The sequence below is a fragment of the Podarcis vaucheri genome, assembly GCF_965113315.1.
Source record: "Podarcis vaucheri genome assembly, chromosome: 1".
In the NCBI taxonomy this organism is placed as follows: Eukaryota; Metazoa; Chordata; class Lepidosauria; order Squamata; family Lacertidae; genus Podarcis; species Podarcis vaucheri.
In genome coordinates this window covers 67,619,037-67,636,287 of record NC_138759.1, presented here as the reverse complement: position 1 = coordinate 67,636,287, position 17,251 = coordinate 67,619,037, and the positions used below count along the sequence as shown (strand labels likewise).

General features: G+C 41.5%; 1 protein-coding gene across 5 annotated transcripts in view; it reads right to left on the bottom strand.

Moving 5' to 3' along the window:
* HIPK3 (homeodomain interacting protein kinase 3) overlaps positions 1 to 17,251 on the bottom strand; it is a 64,044-nt gene that overhangs the window by 34,316 nt on the left and 12,477 nt on the right. For all 5 annotated transcript variants that reach the window (XM_082231544.1, XM_082231548.1, XM_082231546.1 and 2 more), the window contains exon 2: positions 2,852 to 3,953. In XM_082231544.1, the coding sequence (XP_082087670.1) occupies positions 2,852 to 3,951 (1,100 nt within the window). In that variant the 5' untranslated portion in view covers positions 3,952 to 3,953. The remainder of the gene's footprint in view (positions 1 to 2,851; positions 3,954 to 17,251) is intronic.

The following is a 17,251-nucleotide window of genomic DNA, read 5'->3' as shown; positions in this document are numbered from 1 at the left end:
TTTAAAATTATCAACTAACCTTGGCTGTGTCATCTTTAATCTAATCCTAGTCACCAACCAAGTACAGCGGTACCTCGGATTAAGAACTTAATTTGTTCTGGAGGTTCGTTCTTAACCTGAAACTGTTCTTAACCTGAAGTACCACTTTAACTAATGGGGACTCCCGCTGGCGCCGCGCCACCGCCGCACGATTTCTGTTCTCATCCTGAAGCAAAGTTATTAACCCAAGGTACTATTTCTGAGTTAGCGGAGTCTAGCCTGAAGTTTCTGTAACCTGAAGCGTCTGTAACCCGAGGTACCACTGTACATAAATAGTTTGTATATAAATATTTGTACAAAACAAAATATGTTGCTCTCTCCTGATAACACTAGTGGTTCAAAACATCTGAAGCTGGATCCTGAACATCTCATTCTAGTACTCAGGAATTGAAATAATTTTTACAGCTTTAAAAAAGCTTTTTAAAAGTTTATAAAAAAACAGAACTCCTGCAGATAATATGTATTGCCAGGTAAGACACATATGGTCCAGAAAATACCCAGATTTCCAGAGGTGTACCCTTGTCAGAATGTTGCGCTTGTATAACAGCACGGCTCCACTAGGCCCCTTGCTAGCTATAGATTTCATATGTACCTGCTTCACGAAGCTGATAGCAAGACTGAAGAGAGATAACTAAAATATTTTCTGTCACCATTATTTAGATATTCAAGTTCATGAACTTCCTCAATTTTCAAGTACCCCACTTTACATTCAGAGATATCTAGTCATCCTTCATATAGCACTTTTGAGCAATTGAAATGTTTTATTCCATATTGTTATACAGCAGTTACTGTTTTTATTTAAAATATGTATCCACTGCCTTTCATTTGAAGTGAAAAAGCAGTATAGAATAAATACGTTAAAATTACAATAGAATATAACACACTAGTCAACAGGCCAGAGCAGCAATAAAACAGATGAATTCAACCATCTGATACTAACAGCCATGGAAAAAATGTTAATGAGATTTAGCAATCACTGAAACGCCAGAGTTGCCATTTGCCTTAGTGCAGAGTAGGGATGATTCTGTAAAGATTGTGCTACGACTGAAAAAATCTCTCCATAGTCAACTCCAGGTTCATCAGGTCTGCTGATGAGGAATCTAACAGAGCTGTGTTTTCAACACTTCATGCATTATTTCTTTTAAACCAGGGTTCATATTATAATGTGTGTTGTATATTTTGTTGTTTCTTCTGTTCGTAAACCGCCTTGTGTATTAATGAAAAGTGAAATGAAAAATGAAAAATTCATATTCTTTCTGTCTCTTTTCAATTTTCCCCTCTCAAGAGGACCTCAAAGTAAAACACACAGGTATCCTAATACTCTAAAGCAGACCTGCTTTTTTTCCAGAAGTGGAGCTGAAGCAGGCACATTTCCACCATTCCTTATATCAGCCATTTCAACAGTTGCTATCAATAATAGTCAATCACTAATATCTGTAAAAATATTTCCACACCTTTCTATTTTTAGCAACTCTGCCAGCTTTAGCCAGCATGTAGACTTTATTCCACAGGAATTTAAATTCATTAATACCTTTAAGATTAGATCCAGACTCGTCCTTCTGAGAACAAAAGAGCACCTGAAGTTTGTGGAATGGCTCAGGATCCTGTTCTGTTTCAGGCCCCAGTACTAGCTCCCACAACAGCTCCAGCAGGCACTGCCCCCACAATCCTCCTATTTGGGGAAGTTACAGTGATCGAGGAATCTGCAAAACTCACCTCCTCCCTCCTTCCACCCACGGAAGTGACCAGTTAAACAAAGTTTTGCTTCCAACAAATCTGGATCCAACCCATAGTAATTAAGGCCAACCTGCAGTATTTTAAAAAAAACCCAAGGTTAGCCCACTGATTTCCAGACATAGGCAAACTTGGCCCTCCAGATGTTTTGGGACTACAACTCCCATCATCCCTGACCACTGATCCTGTTAGCTAGGGATGATGGGAGTTGTAGTCCCAAAACATCTGGAGGGCCAAGTTTGCCTACACCTGGTCTACAGTGAGTTGTGACTAACCTTTGACACTTGTTGGCATCCATCTGTCTCAAGAGACAATGGAGTGCGCCTCTGTGGGTTAAGTCAAACCGCTGCATTAGCAGCACCAAAGTGACCTCCCTGGGGCACAAGCCTGAGCAATGTGTATGACGGTCCTGGGTTGCCCAGATGACAAGACCCCTCTCTCAGTCTCGCTGATGTGGTCCAAAGGAATGTAGGGCAAAAAGTTGGGCATTGGTTTGGCTGCAGGAGTTGGTTTGGCTGCAGGAAGGCACCACTGGATATCACCCACAATATCTGCATAATAGTTACTACACAAAATAAAAGGTACTCTCAAATTTCAAGAGGTAACATGTATGTTTGCTGAATTCATATCCCTTCAACCAAAGATTTAGCTATAAGGTGACTATATGATAAAATCAGGTTTATATCAACTTTTCTCTCTCTCCCAGGCCATCTTGCGCACACAAAGGACATATTCTGAATTGTGCTTTACAAAGCAGAATTCAAAAATAGCATAACCTCTTCTGGACAATTACCTCATAATCCACTTTAAAGTCAGATAGTCCAGTTTTACACATGACACTTAAACTGAAGTTATGCTTATGAGGACTTCTGTGCAGAACCAAAACAAAAATATTTACACTCTGTTTAATGGGGTAAATATTCTAGGGAGAAATGAAAAATAGAATTCAATTCAAGACTTATCCAAGTCAACATGCTTAGCATGCAATTTAGTAAACTGCAGACACTGGAGCAAAGTCAAAGCTTTAAAAATACCAATCAGAGGGCAGAAAAATGATTAAATACAGAAAGCTACATACCTGTAGTACCGAGACTGTAAATATGTTGAGCAGACAGTCTTTGATACATGGCTAGCAGATCCGAAGTCTATTACCTTAACTCTGTACGGCTGCCGGGCAGGATCCACCAACATAATGTTTTCTGGTTTGAGGTCAGCGTGTATTAAACCAAGACTTTTTAGTTTTTTCAGTGCAGTGGCCACCTGTTGCAGAATGGGCCGTATTACTTTTAGCTGAAGAGGACTAAATTTATTTTGTTTCAGAAAGTCATATAAATTCTGTTCCAACATCTCAAAAACTAAGCAAGTATGGTTTCGATGCTGAAAGCACTCATACGCTCTCACGTAGTTAAACTCATCAGCATTCTCAGTACTCAGTCTTGCTAATATGCTCACTTCTATTTGTCCTTGGCGTGCATAAGATGGATGATTCTTTAGAATTTTGATTGCCACTATTTCATTTGTCCCTCTTTTCCAGCACTTTACTACTTGTCCAAAAGTCCCTCGCCCAAGGAAATCAAGAACCTCGTAAGTATTTTTCACAGAGCATAACACCTCATGATGCACTAGCTGATAATCTCCATCTCCATTGGTACCACTTGGTTTTGAAGTTGCAGTAGCTGTCACAACCGTCACTGGGTTTCCCAAGTTTGTTTGCAACATTGCAGGCAATATAGGCAGTTCATCAACAATCTGCATTGCGCCACTCTGATTCTCCAACTCTTCACTCTTACGCTTCAGTCCACATCGCTGGGGGCGGTCCAAGACGCTTAACCCACTTTCCTGTATCTCAGTCCAAGGTGCTTCCACTTGAGGTTGCTGTGCCTGCACTGCTAATATCTCTGTAGCACCTGCAATATTTTTTAAAGCAACAGCACTGGTCTGCAACAAAAAGGTCTCTCTTTGAGGTCTGTCAAATAGGTTTCTAGCCTGCAAGAAAGTACCAACACTGCTGGGAGGCTGAGCAATTCCAAAAAAATTATCATTCACATAGATCCGTGGGTAGATTCGTTCATGGTACACACAACTACTTGGCTCCACTTTTAGTTTCTTCACACTACAAAAGGCACTTGACTGAGTTTGATAAACATATGGTGGATAGACCAAGACTTGTGAGGCCATACCTGAAAGAAGAGGAAAAAAGGGAGAGAGTCAGTAAACTTTGGCAGTTGTTTCCTAGTAATTTAATTATAAATCCATGAAAATGTTAAAACTTTTCTGTGCTTGTTTGGAGTTTGCTCATACTACACACAAAAAAATTGCAAGTCCTTTTGTACACTTGGATTTAAATACTTGAGTTGCTACATCAACAATACATCACTGCCAGAAACTATCCGTTTGCACTATTGCTATACAGTACTGTATGTTGTTTTAGAGTCATCTTAAGCACTAAAACTGTACAACCATTGCTACTCCAAGGAAATGCAGTCTTCATTATACACTCATCCACCTTAGAATCTTGAACTGAATTCTTAAAGCAGGAGGGGATTGGGGGTCTAAAATGTTCACTTGTAAAAATTTTATGTGGTTTATTATAAGAATGGGGAATTCGTGGATGGGAACTAGGGTCAACCTTAGGGAAAGTTTTTTTTCTTTTTTTTCTTGTTTTTTCTCTTTTTTTACATATGACTAAGGTATATAATTTAAGAGTTACTGAATAAACTAAATTAAATATAATAATGAACTAAGGGTTAAACCGACTACAAAGAAGCATATTAACAAATTATGGTTAAGACACTAAGGATAAAAACTTGCTGAACAAATAATTGGAGCTGGAATACAAGAAGGGGAGGTGTGGGGAAGTCATGAAAAGAAGTTACTGAAAATGAGACTTAAAAGGTGGAATCTTGTGTGTGTGTGTGTGTTTTGTGTGTTTTTCTATGTTTTCTGTTTTGTCCTTTGTACCTTTTTGAAACTTTAATAAATATTATTTAAAAAAATAAAATAAAATGTTCACTTGCTGGTAAGCTACTATTCTCCAACTAGAAGCTTAACATAGCATAGTTTAAAGCATGCTAAGCCTGTTCAGAAGTGCAACACTATATTCAAATTATAATAATTCTGATTTTTCACTGAATAACCAAACAGCTTTCTGAGTTTATTTAATAAAGGGCAGCGAACTACAATTTTATTTTTAAAGGGTCAGCCCTTATAGTAGGTTAATTATATATAGAAATATATCAGTATATAGGAATCTCCATTAATTCCTACTACGGTACATTAGGTATTCGTAAACCAGCATCTTGTCCATATATGAATTTGCTTTTTCAAATTGTATACTGATGGGTGCATATAACACATTACTTTATAAACAGCATACTGTAAAACATGCGTGTCCCTGCAGGTTATTTAACAAAAGATAAACTATTTTCATTTATACTTTATACTTTTATATATTCAATGCCAGCATGCACTTATTCCTGACTCTTAAGTACTTAACAGTGTCTGTGTGTCCTGAGTACTGCCTGATCTAATTATTGGGAGATAGATTCAGTTGAGGCCTCAGGTCTCAAACAAGTCACTTGAGGGGCTCTGGTCAGCCACCTTGACCCTTGTCAACCTTGGCTATTAAAAACTAGTTGGAAGTGATTAACTGGATGGGTCTAGGGTCTAGTGGTTAATGCTCCTTGCAGGATGGTATAGTACCAGCTGCCTTGAAGGATACAGTGGCGCAGCCCCACTTCAACAAGCCCACATTGTCTTGAACAACTACCACTCAATCATCTTTGCAGGCAATATGCTTGAGAAGGTGGTGGCCAGGCTACTTCAAACATGCTTGGAAACAGATAATCTTGATTCATTTCATTCAGGATTTAGGCTTAATTACAGCACTGAAATAACTTTGATCATTCTGGTCGATGACTTGTAAGAGAGATGGCAAGTGCAACCTGGTTAATTCGCCTTGTTGTATTGCTGGCTTTTAAAACAAAATTGAACACAGGATCATATTGCAGGTTGGGAGATGGGGACACGGTCTAGGAGTGGCTACAACTACCTAGATAAGTCACCATTTCGAAACCTTATACAGACAGTTCTGAATCTGAAACAGAAGCAACCAACATTGTGCCTTCCAGATTTTATTGTTCTACAACTCCCATTATCCCTGATCATTAGTCATGGTAGCTGGGAATGATGAGAGCTGGAGCTCAGCTATGCCTAGATGACATCACATTGGATACCCCTGGCTTGGAAGAATGGTGAGTAGGATGATATTCTTTACATATATACCTCGAGAATAAAATCTTGTGTGGTGCTCATTCAGTGAGTTTATAAAATGCTCTTCTGACCAGCCTTGAGGGTTCAATGCGTGTGTATGTTCATTTTTGCTTACTTCCCTGTACTAGTAAGAAATTTTGTTTGAAATAACCACAATTGATTAACTACAAAGACATTGGGAGCAAGCAACCATTCAGGAATGCAGTATTTATATACCTTTTTCTTAACTGTGCTCAACATTATCTCAGTATTCTTTACAAACAATGGTCCATAATGTTTTGTCAGATTGTGGTGTCCAGGACCTGGTGTGAGGAATTTGCTGGTTTGGCTGTTTTCAAGGCCACTGTGCACCAGGTGCCTCAAAAACATGACTTTTCCACAGTCTTTCTCCCAAACTTGAGAAGGGGGGTAGTACAATGAAATTGCTGGAACAATCTACCCATATCTGCTGTTTTAAGGTTCGTCACTCATTACAGACAGCAGCACATTTGTGAGCAAAAAAAATGAAAGTCCAATATTACTATTTTCCATAACACAGAGAAGTGAAGCTACATTCACAGGCAAGAAGAGATTTAAACTGAAATTCTCCTGTTTTGTTTTTAAAGGTCCTCTTTTATCAATATAGTAGAAGCATATACTGCATAAGGCAATTCATTACTGTAAAACACGTTGCCATTTGGGAACCTCTCAATGGTTAAAGTTAGTTTCTTCTTTCAACTTGCTTCCTCAACTCAGATGCATGACAGCAGCGATCATGTTTTCAAAATTCCAAGTGAAGCTAACACCAGAAGTATCCACAACTTGTAGGCACACAAAAATATATTACACATGGAAGGGATGAAAAATTGAATCCAGACACCCTTCTCAAGTAAAGCAATTCTGCAGCACCTAAGCAAAGGTTTTGTCTGAATGGTAACTAAGTAATAATTCTTTGTAAATGTGAACCTGCTCAACCTTATGGCTGGCCTGCTAATCTCTTGGACATTGACAGATCTGAGGATAGCTGCCAAAGCTGCTCTGCCCCGAATGGAATGAGCCTTGATATGACCTTCAATTGCAAGCCCTGTCAAACTGAAAAGCAAGAAAGTAACAGAGGTACTCAGTCAATTTGTATATTATTAAAAGTACTTAAATAGTACTATAACACTGGTCTGAAACAAGATAACAAACAGGTAGGATTACCAAACTTTCAAAAGGGAGAAATATAGTAGTCATGGGAAACTACACTGATATCTGTTGGAACTCAAACCCTGCCAAGATTGTAAGGCCCAACAAAATCCTCAATTGCCTCACTGACAATTTCATTTTCCAGAAGGTGGAAGAAGCAACAAGGGGCTCGTCTATGTTGGACCTGGCCCTCACCAACAGGGAGGAATTGATTGACAAAGGGGAAGTACTGGGAAACTTGGGAGGAAGTGATCATGGCCTCTTGGGTTTTATTATACACAGGCAGGGGAAAATTGAGTATAATCAGACATCCACTCTAGACTTTAAGAAGGCTGATTTCAAAAAGTGGAATGGGTGAGATCCCATGGGCAGAAATACTCAAAGAGAAGGGAGTCCAAGATGAATGGTACTTTCTTAAAGGTGAAATACTGAGGATGCAAATGCAGACAATTTCAACAAGAAAGAAAAGTGAAATTATAAATTATAAATAATATGAAGGCAGAGGTTCCCCACCTAATTCAAAACAAGCCTTACTACATCAAGGAAAAAAAACCCTAACCAATCACCTTTCACTCTCCTCTACCTCAGCATCCCACAGACAATTTTTGTTGTTAATAACACACATTTAAGAAATGCTATACTTCCATCACATTCTACCAAAGAGATAGAAATCTTTCTCGGCTGCTGAAGTACTACCAGAGAGCTCCCAGCATACTCTTATACATGGTTGACCAGTGTAGGTTTTAAAGTAATCATTCTTCTAGAGATAAAATAAATTTAAAGCATTGTACCTTTATAGATTTTAAAATAAATAAATCTCAAAACAAACCACAGCTTGGAAATTAATTGCCATATTTTGTAAACACAACAGGTCCCAAATTATGTTTGTAAGCAGAGTTTATTACATACAAAAATTGCAATGAAGGCAGATAAACACAACAACCACTAAATACTTAGCAACAAATCAAAACATTACTATTTCTTTATCAGTAACAAATTTATTCCTCTCTTTCCATTACTGATTGTCCATTATTCTTTAAATGCTCTTTTAAATGATATTTCAAAGCTTAGTTACCAAAATAAATAGGAAATGCATATAGCATTGCAGTACACCATTAAGTATACGATTAAGAAACATTCCCGAGTCTCTAAGACAGAGGTAAATAACTTTTACCCTGGGGCCCAACCTTGGCCCACCAAGCCATTCCCACCAAACCATGGATCAGCTGCCCATCAGCTGACATCCCCTCTCACATCAGATGTGCCAAAAGCAGAGTGGAAAAACTGGCTGCAACTGAGCAAATCAGCCCTAGGACATAGGAACAAACAAAGCCTTTCCCACTGCCTTTGCAAGCCCACAAGTCAAGCATAAAGTGGCTCAAGAGAAGACTCTTGTAGCAGATTGGTGAAAAGCAGGTTTCTTCCCTCTAGTCTGTACAGCTCCACCACTAGTGGAACTTCTTGTGTGCACAAAAGCCAGGAAGAGCAGTCTCCACCCTACCAAGGCTGTAGCCCAGCAGACTGCTCCCCATTTCCAGCAGGGCTACAGCTGTCCTTAGCTTAGCTGGTGAGTGTGTTTTTATGAAAGGAGGGAATGATTGAGAAAGAGCTAAGGGAGCTACTTGTCTGTAATTCAAGGCTTAAAATAAAATGCAAACTAATAATGATATAATAAAATGCAAATTGAAGAAAAAGACAAAAGCTGAGTTCAAAGCCCCACTGTCTCCAACAGTCAAGTAACCCATCTACCACAATTCACAGAAAAAGCCTTGCATCATAATTCATATTGACAAATATTGAAGAATACATTTGCAAGAATCTTTGGACAAATAGGGGAAAATGTTCGTGCATGCACTGAACTGACTGTCCCAATATTCTACAGCGTACATACAGATTTCTTTCTCTGCTTCTTGTTTCTTTGCTGCATCAGTATAAAATAATATGGAACAAATTACATGCAATGTATCATGTAATCAGTGGCAATGACAGCAAATTCCACATGCTAATTATGTGTTGAGTGAAGTACTTTTTTGCCGATTGCAAATCTACTTCTAAATCAATTTAATTGTAAAACTCCAAGTTCTCATCTTCTGAGAGTTGAAGAAAATTATTTCTACTTTTTCCACACCGTGCATTAATTTCTAGACCTCTCTCACACTCCCATAAATGCCTTTTCCCCCTAAAGTTACATTATTAAACCATGATCTGAAGCAGTTTAATCCTTGCATATTTTAAATAACTTTAGTAAATAACAATCCACAAGTTCATACAAAATATGATTCATTCTATTCTGAAGTGAAAGCTTTCATTAGCCTGCTTTGTATTCCCAATCACCTGAACCAGTACAATTTATCCTATGACTTTCTTCTCTTTAAATAGCTACTATCCATTTGCTGACAAGCTATATTGTATCTCCACATCAAGGACAAAAGATACTTAAACAATCATTCTTAAACGATATGTAAAGTACCGTATTTTTTGCCCCATAGGACGCACCGGCCCATAGGACGCACCTAGTTTTTTGGGGGGGAATAAAGGGGGGAAATTATCGCCCCCCCCCCAGGTGCGGAGCTGGGTCGGGGGAAGCCCGAGCTTCCCCCGACCCCAGCCCCCAGAACAGGCAGCTCTCCGCAAGCCGTGGGAAGCCTGCGAAGGAGAGGCGCTGCGCAGAGAGGGAGAACTGCGCAGCGCCCTTCAAACGAAGCTGGAGACCCTTCTGTTCCTCCTCCCGCTTTGCAGGACAGGCGCCTCGCTGGGAAGCTGGAGGAGGAATAGAAGGAGACCCTTCTGTTCCTCCTCCAGCTTCTAGGCAGGCGCGTGGCTGAAGGGGCGCTGTGCAGTTCTCCCTCTTTGCGCAACACCTCTCCTGCGAAGGAGAGGCGCTGCACGGAGAGGGAGAACTGCGCAGCGCCCTTCAAGCGAAGCTGGAGGAGGAACAGAAGAGGCTGCTTCCAAAGCCGCGCGTCACCTCTCCAGCTGGGAGAGGGTGGCGGGGCTATTCATTAGCCCCGCACACACTCTCCGGGCTGGAGAGGTGGCGCGCGGCTATGGCAGCAGCCTCTTTAGCCGCGCACCACCTCTCCAGCCCACCTTTTGGGAGCTTTTCCTGCCTGCCTCCCCCCTGCATTCGCCCCATAGGACGCACACACATTTCCCCTTCATTTTTGGAGGGGGGAAAGTGCATCCTATAGGGCGAATAATACGGTAATCTCAAACTGGATTTGTTATTTATGTTTATACCCCTCCCATAATCCAGGGCCTACAGATGCTCCACAGCTCCTGGACAGAATGAGGGGGGCGGGATCCAATTTCAATCAAATAGAAACTGCTACTATATGTTGTGGCGCAGGGGAAAAGGTGGAAGAAGAATAAAAATATTTTCATTTGTGTTAAATGGGAAACTATTGAAACTGCCAGACTAAGAGGTTAATTGCAACAGTCTGAATTCCATGAATAAAAGGCACTTTGGCTTTCTAGTTTATTTACCAAAAGAAAAAACCCTCCATTTCCTAAGGAGTTGCACCTGGCACTTCTGCATACATATAGACATGAATATATACCACTAATGCTAATATGCAAATCATATGATCACCACTAAAAACAGAACTGAAAGAGTCATCTTTCCAGAAATTATTAGCCAAAACTAGTTTTTTCTTAAGTTAGAAAAGTGATGACACTTGAAAGCATCCCCTAGTCTCTGTGTAACCAACCCAACACACTGCACCTCTGTTGGAAAACTAATTCTGCAACCACTTTAGTCATACAATCGTAAGAGTTAGAAGGGACCACAAGGGTCATCTAGTCCAACTTTCTGCCATGAAGGAATCTTTTCCCCCAAGTTCTAGGACTCTAAGATTGAGAGTCTCATGCTCTGCCGACTGAGCTTGTTATATAAAACACTCCCAAGTCCTCAAAAAGCAACTCTAGGAAGAAATTGGTGGTAACTCTGTCACAGGACGTCATGGACTGGCAGGATGCAGAGGATGGTGGGAGGCACTAGGTGGGGAATCCCCATGGGAACTCTCAGGGGAAGATGGCTTACAGCCAGGGGATTGGTAGTAGGACAATGATGAGTGGTCAGAGGCAGAAGAGGGAGCAAACTGGGAGGAGGAGGAGGCGTCAGAAGCTGAAAAGGCAACAGGGTTTAGTGAGCAAGAAGAGGTTGGGGCAGAGAGCAACCCAAAATCAGAGGCAGAAGGGAGGGGGGAGGCAGAGATCAGGCAGGCTGAAGAATCCAGGGAGTCTCCCCTTCCGCATGGTCTCCCAGAATGCAGAGAGAAATGAAAAGGAAGGAGCAAAGAGAGACAAGATGACAGAGTCTTAGGCTCCCAGAGAAGAAACCAGGAGAGGTGCCTTAGAGAACAGTGGGAAGGAGAGGACCTTTGGACCTCACAACTGCCTCACTGAGGCAAGACCTACTAGGAAGAGTTGCTTGATCACTAGGCTTGCACTGTTTTTGTTTCTTTTAATAAAGAGTTAACTTCTCTGGGTGTTTTACTCCTGACTCCGGTTCCTGACAGAATCTCACACCACCACTACCACTATAGGGAAAATTAAATAACAGAATCTTAAGTCAAATATAGTACAGGCAGCGACCATTTTATACATGTCCAATTGCCACGCAAGCACGCACATGGTCATCTCTACCACCCCGAAAGTGGCCTGAAAACAGGGTGGGGCCTGTATGTCCATTTGCCTCTAATCAACATCCAAGAAAATCAGCCAGCAACTGACATCAATATCCAAACATTCCCCCAAAAAACCTATGACTGTCTGGATTTTTCTCTTTTAATTTAACATTTTACTACATGGGGGGGGGGAGAGGGATACCCAGTTGTGGAACCCCACTTGTGCAATGGACTTCGGCTTACACAAGCAAGGCATCTATTTTCTCTCCTCTCCCTCCAGACACCCTCCCACCCACCCCACTCCTAATCTACTCTGAAAGGTTGGCGGTTGCAGAGGGTGGGGAGGAGAGGAAGGGGAAATCTCTTCATATCCACAGGCAATGCTGGATTTCATCCAAAATCAATTCTAGGCAAAACAGTATGCTTTCTTTTACAAAAACCAGTAAGTATTTGTCAAGCATTGAGAAGTGCCCATCTACTTTACCTTCCTTAAAGGTAAAGGGACCCCTGACCATTAGGTCCAGTCGCGGACAACTCTGGGGTTGCAGCGCTCATCTCGCTTTATGGGCCGAGGGAGCCAGCATACAGCTTCCAGGCCATGTGGCCAGCATGACTAAGCCGCTTCTGGTGAACCAGAGCAGTGCACGGAAACGCCGTTTACCTTCCCGCCGGAGCGGTACCTATTTATCTACTTGCACCACGTGCTTTTGAACTGCTATGTTGGCAGGAGCAGGGACCGAACAACGGGAGCTCACCCCGTTGCGGGGATTCGAACCGCCGACCTTCTGATCGGCAAGCCCTAGGCCCTGTGGTTTAACCCACAGTGCCACCCACGTCCCTTTTACCTTCCTTACATATAGTTTTATCATTTCAGACATCATTTCATAGTCTCATTGCTTTCTTATCTAATCCTTGAAATAAGAGAACGCATCTCAAGTTTACACTTTATTTAACTGAGAAAGCCACTGTTCCATTACTAACACATCTGTCTTAAAATACATTTCTGCTCTGTAATAATAAGAAAGTAATTTACTGAAGGACACACAAAACGTATCTACAACATGGGCCTATTGCCGTAACTTTTTCTGGGGAACCACAGGCATTCTAACTGTGCAAATATGGCTAGAGAAATCTTGAGAGAGAATTATTCACACTCTCACCAAACTACAATTCCCAGGATGCTTTGGAGATAAAGCTAAGATGGTATAAAAATCAATATATATGTATGTCCCAAGTTGATTTAAATAGAAAGCTACATGTGTATCTGAATTTGATGGGTAGGTATAGAAGTAGAAAAGCTGACAGACATGATCCTAGTAAGAAAATATTTCACTCTGAACATTTTAGAATGTTGGGTATTACCTTATACACAATTCAATCATTAGTTCATCTAATCCTGAATTGTTTTGGGGTTTTTCCAACTTGCAGTGTTCATCCAGTGATTCAAGCAAAGAGAGTTATTTACAAGTTCTGAAACTTGGAGATCCTTTATAAACAGAGTTCAGCAGGATTAAAACTTAAGAGCTGCACTCAAAACATATGCTCTTTCGCTGAGGTATCCCACCTCAAACTAGTCAAAACAAAAATAAAATTCTGCATGGTCATGCATAATGAGTGCTGATCTAATACATTGTTTTAAAATCAAGCACATATGGGTCTTGTTATTTCTCAGTCATCTGTTCCAAAAAGAATTTAGCAAAAACAGAATTATTATATACATACTGTAGCATTGATTAAACTAGCCAACATAAATATGGCATTAATTATAACTTTAATCAAATGGGATGAACAACCCACTTGTTTTGCTGTTGTTGTTGCATAGCAATAAACAGGTATGCAACAAAAAATGGAGTAATGGCAAAGAGGATTCTAAAGACCCCCTGCATGTTCAAACCACTCAATTCCCATCAGTTCCAGGATGATTTTTTTTCTCAGCCAAGCTCCAATACCAGGTGATCTTAATTGGGAGAAAGGTGGTTAAGGTAGGAGAAATTAAGAAAAACAAACAGCAGGCATCGAGATTCCAACTCCTTCTGCAGGCATCCATACACCGCAAAGGGACTCTTGTTTCCCATGCTGCGTGTGATTGAGGGAGACTCCCATTTGAAAGAAAATGCAGCTAAAGTCTAGACATCAGTACAGGGTGTGTGTGTTTTTCTTGGTAAAGCTTTACTGCCAGGGGCGGCTAACCTGTGGCTGTCGAGATGTTGCTGCACGGCAGCTCCCACAAGCCCTGGCCGTTGGCCATGCTAGAAGCCCCAAAACATATGAAGGGTCACAGCTGAACCATCCCTGTTTTATGCTATTACAGGCGGCAACCATCTTAGGCATGTCCAATTGATGCGTGATCACCAATGTGCAGGTCCTTTTGGACCCGCAAGAGGGCAGAACAGGGGTGGAATGAGGTGGAACAGGGACGGGGGAAGGACAGAACAGAACAGGGGACTTTATGCATGCTCTGCCAACTTGCGCAGGGGCCCGGAATGGAACCCCCACATGAAATGCTCACCACCTGTATATATTTACAAAATCTCTATGTTGGTTAAACAGAACCTCCGATATTCTGTTCTACACACAAACTAGTTTGGCTACAGACTCTGCAATATACAATACATGCAGGCAGGCAGAGACTGGTATATCAGTGAGTCAATATGAAGGTTGCACAAGGAGCCTGAGAAAACACTAATAAACTAAGCCAGCCTTGTAGATTAAAAACAAAAGGCACTGTTAACCCTCTACTGTACTAATCTGAACTCCCCAACAACAGAAGCAACATACCCTGGACTAAAACTAAAACTAATCAAGTACTGGAAAGTCTTACACATACATGAAATATTAAGCTGTATATAATTGTTTTTAAATGAATAAATAATACCAAATGATGTGTGAAGAGAGCAGACCTCTGATTCTGACAATAACATAATCAGACATTGATTTTTAGACAAAGAGGCTCTTGACAGATGCAGGTCAGCAGCCTCCAAGTTGATCCAAGGGCAAGCACTCTGCAGTCTACCCAGAAGAAGAGGACTTGATGCTGAACTCTGCCCCCCAAGGCTAGAATTATTCAGGCAGGATAGAAATCAGATGCTGTACAAGCAACATAGCCAAGTGAGTTTTCTCTAACAATCCTTCCGCTACTTTAAAACCATCTTTAACTGTCCCCATTTACCAAGCATAGTGTCTATTTCTGGCACTTGGCCCTAATAAATCACTATCCTTATTTTGTCTTTTGTTGATGCCTTGTAAGATGTTCCTAATCTGGACATATGTGCATTGTACTTGCTATTACTCACAATTCAATCCCCATCCCTAGGTCTCTACAAGCAAACTCTCCCAAGCAGGGAGCACACATATATTTAGAGCTGGCAAAAACACACCCTAAATGTGTCACTTCATACACAAGTGGGGAAAGATTTGAGAAGTGCCTGGAAGGGAGTCAACAGTGACCCCTTTTCTCTTTTTTAAAAAAAGCCAAATTTGGATTCTATGGCTTTGAAAATTATCAACCAGTTTCCAATGTACCATTTGAAAGCAAAGTCCAAGACTAGACATCTGCTCATCAATTCCAGCAGTCTTGGAGAATATTGATTATTCGGATCCATTACAATCAAGAAGAGACAAAAGAGTATGTTCTTTATATCATGGACCAATTGAATTCTCTCTCTGTTGGGACTCAAGCCACAACAACACTGTGTTCCCTTGTCCTCACTGGAGGGAGGGAGAACAGGTCCTGCTTCTGGGCTTCCTATAGGCATCCAGTCAGCCACTGGGACAACAAGGTGCTGGACCATATAGCCCTTGACCTAATCCAGTAGGATGCAGGTGGCACTGTGGTCTAAACCACTGAGCCTCCTGGGCCTGCTGATCAGAAGGTTGGCAGTTTGAATCCGTGTGACAGGGTGAGCTCCTATTGCTCTATCCCAGCTTCCGCCAACCTAGCAGTTCAAAAGCATACCAGAGCAAGTAGATAAATAGGTACCGCTGCAGTGGGAAGGTAAATGGCGTTTCTGCGCACTCTGGCTTCCATCAAGGTGTTCCGTTGCACCAGAAACAGTTCAGTTATGTTGGCCAAATGATCCGGAAAGCTGTCTTTGGACTGCCTTTTTTTTTTTTTTTTTACTGGACTTAACCATCCAGGGTTCCTTTATCTTACCTTACCTAACCCAGCAGGTCTCTTCTTATGATATTCAAAGGTGGTGCTGTGAGACCTCTGTTCCACCCCTCTTGTCCCCTAAGCTTTTCAACATCTATGTGAAACTGCTGGGTAAAATCATCCAAAGGTTTGGGCTAAAATGCCAGATGCAGATAGTAAGAAGCTTTGAACTTGTTTTCGTCTTCTAATCCCAAGGACATTGTGGAAATCCTAAGCAGGTGTTTGGGAGCAATTTGTGGGTGAGAGCAAACAAGCTGAAGCTTAGCTCAGAGAAGATGGAAGTGTTATGAGTGGGGAGATCTGCTTATTCTGGATGGGGCTAAACTCCCCCCAAAGAGCCAGGTGTGCTGTTCCCCTCTGCTCAGTGGTGGTTACCATGGAGATGGAAGTGGTGTTGGCACCCAGGAGTGTTTTTTATTAGCTTGTGCTGGTTCGCCAGCTACAAAAAGCTGGTCTTGCCTCAGCAGCACATGCTCCAGTTACATCCAAGCTTACTCACTGCAATGCACTTTACACAGGGTTGCCCAGGAAGATGGTACTGAAATTACAATTGGAGCAGAAGACAGCAGCCAGAACTCCTGAGCCATGTGACACTTATTCTGTGTCTGTTATGTTGCCTGCTTATTTGTTTCCAGGACCAATTTAAGCTGCTGGTATTAGCCTTTAAAGCCCTAAGTGGCTTGGGACTGGGTTATGTGAAAGACCACCTGCACCTGTAATAGTCTGATGCTCAAGTTCAGCATCTGAAGCCCTGCTCTCTGAGAGGACCCTAATTAGTAAATATTTGTGACCATTTTTTGTGGTACACCCTCTCCTGGTAAGTGCCAATGGTCTCCTTTTTGCTGACTTCCAGGAGTATGTTAAATGCTTGTTTATTCCAGTCTGCCTATGGTTAATTTTAAATTAGTTTTGCTTTTAACTGAGGTTTTATCTACTGTTGCTTTCTTATCTTAATTATTCGTGTACTGAATATTTTTATTTAATTTTAAAGTACCTTGTAATTGGCTTCCAAAAGGGACGCGGGTGGCGCTGTGGGTAAAACCTTAGTGCCTAGGACTTGCCGATCGCATGGTTGGTGGTTCGAATCCCCGCGGCGGGGTGAGCTCCTGTCTTTCGGTCCCAGCTCCTGCCCACCTAGCAGTTCGAAAGCACCCTTAAGTGCAAGTAGATAAATAGGTACCACTTTATAGGCGGGAAGGTAAACGGCGTTTCCGTGTGCTGCGCTGGTCTGGCTCGCCAAAGCAGCTTCGTCATGCTG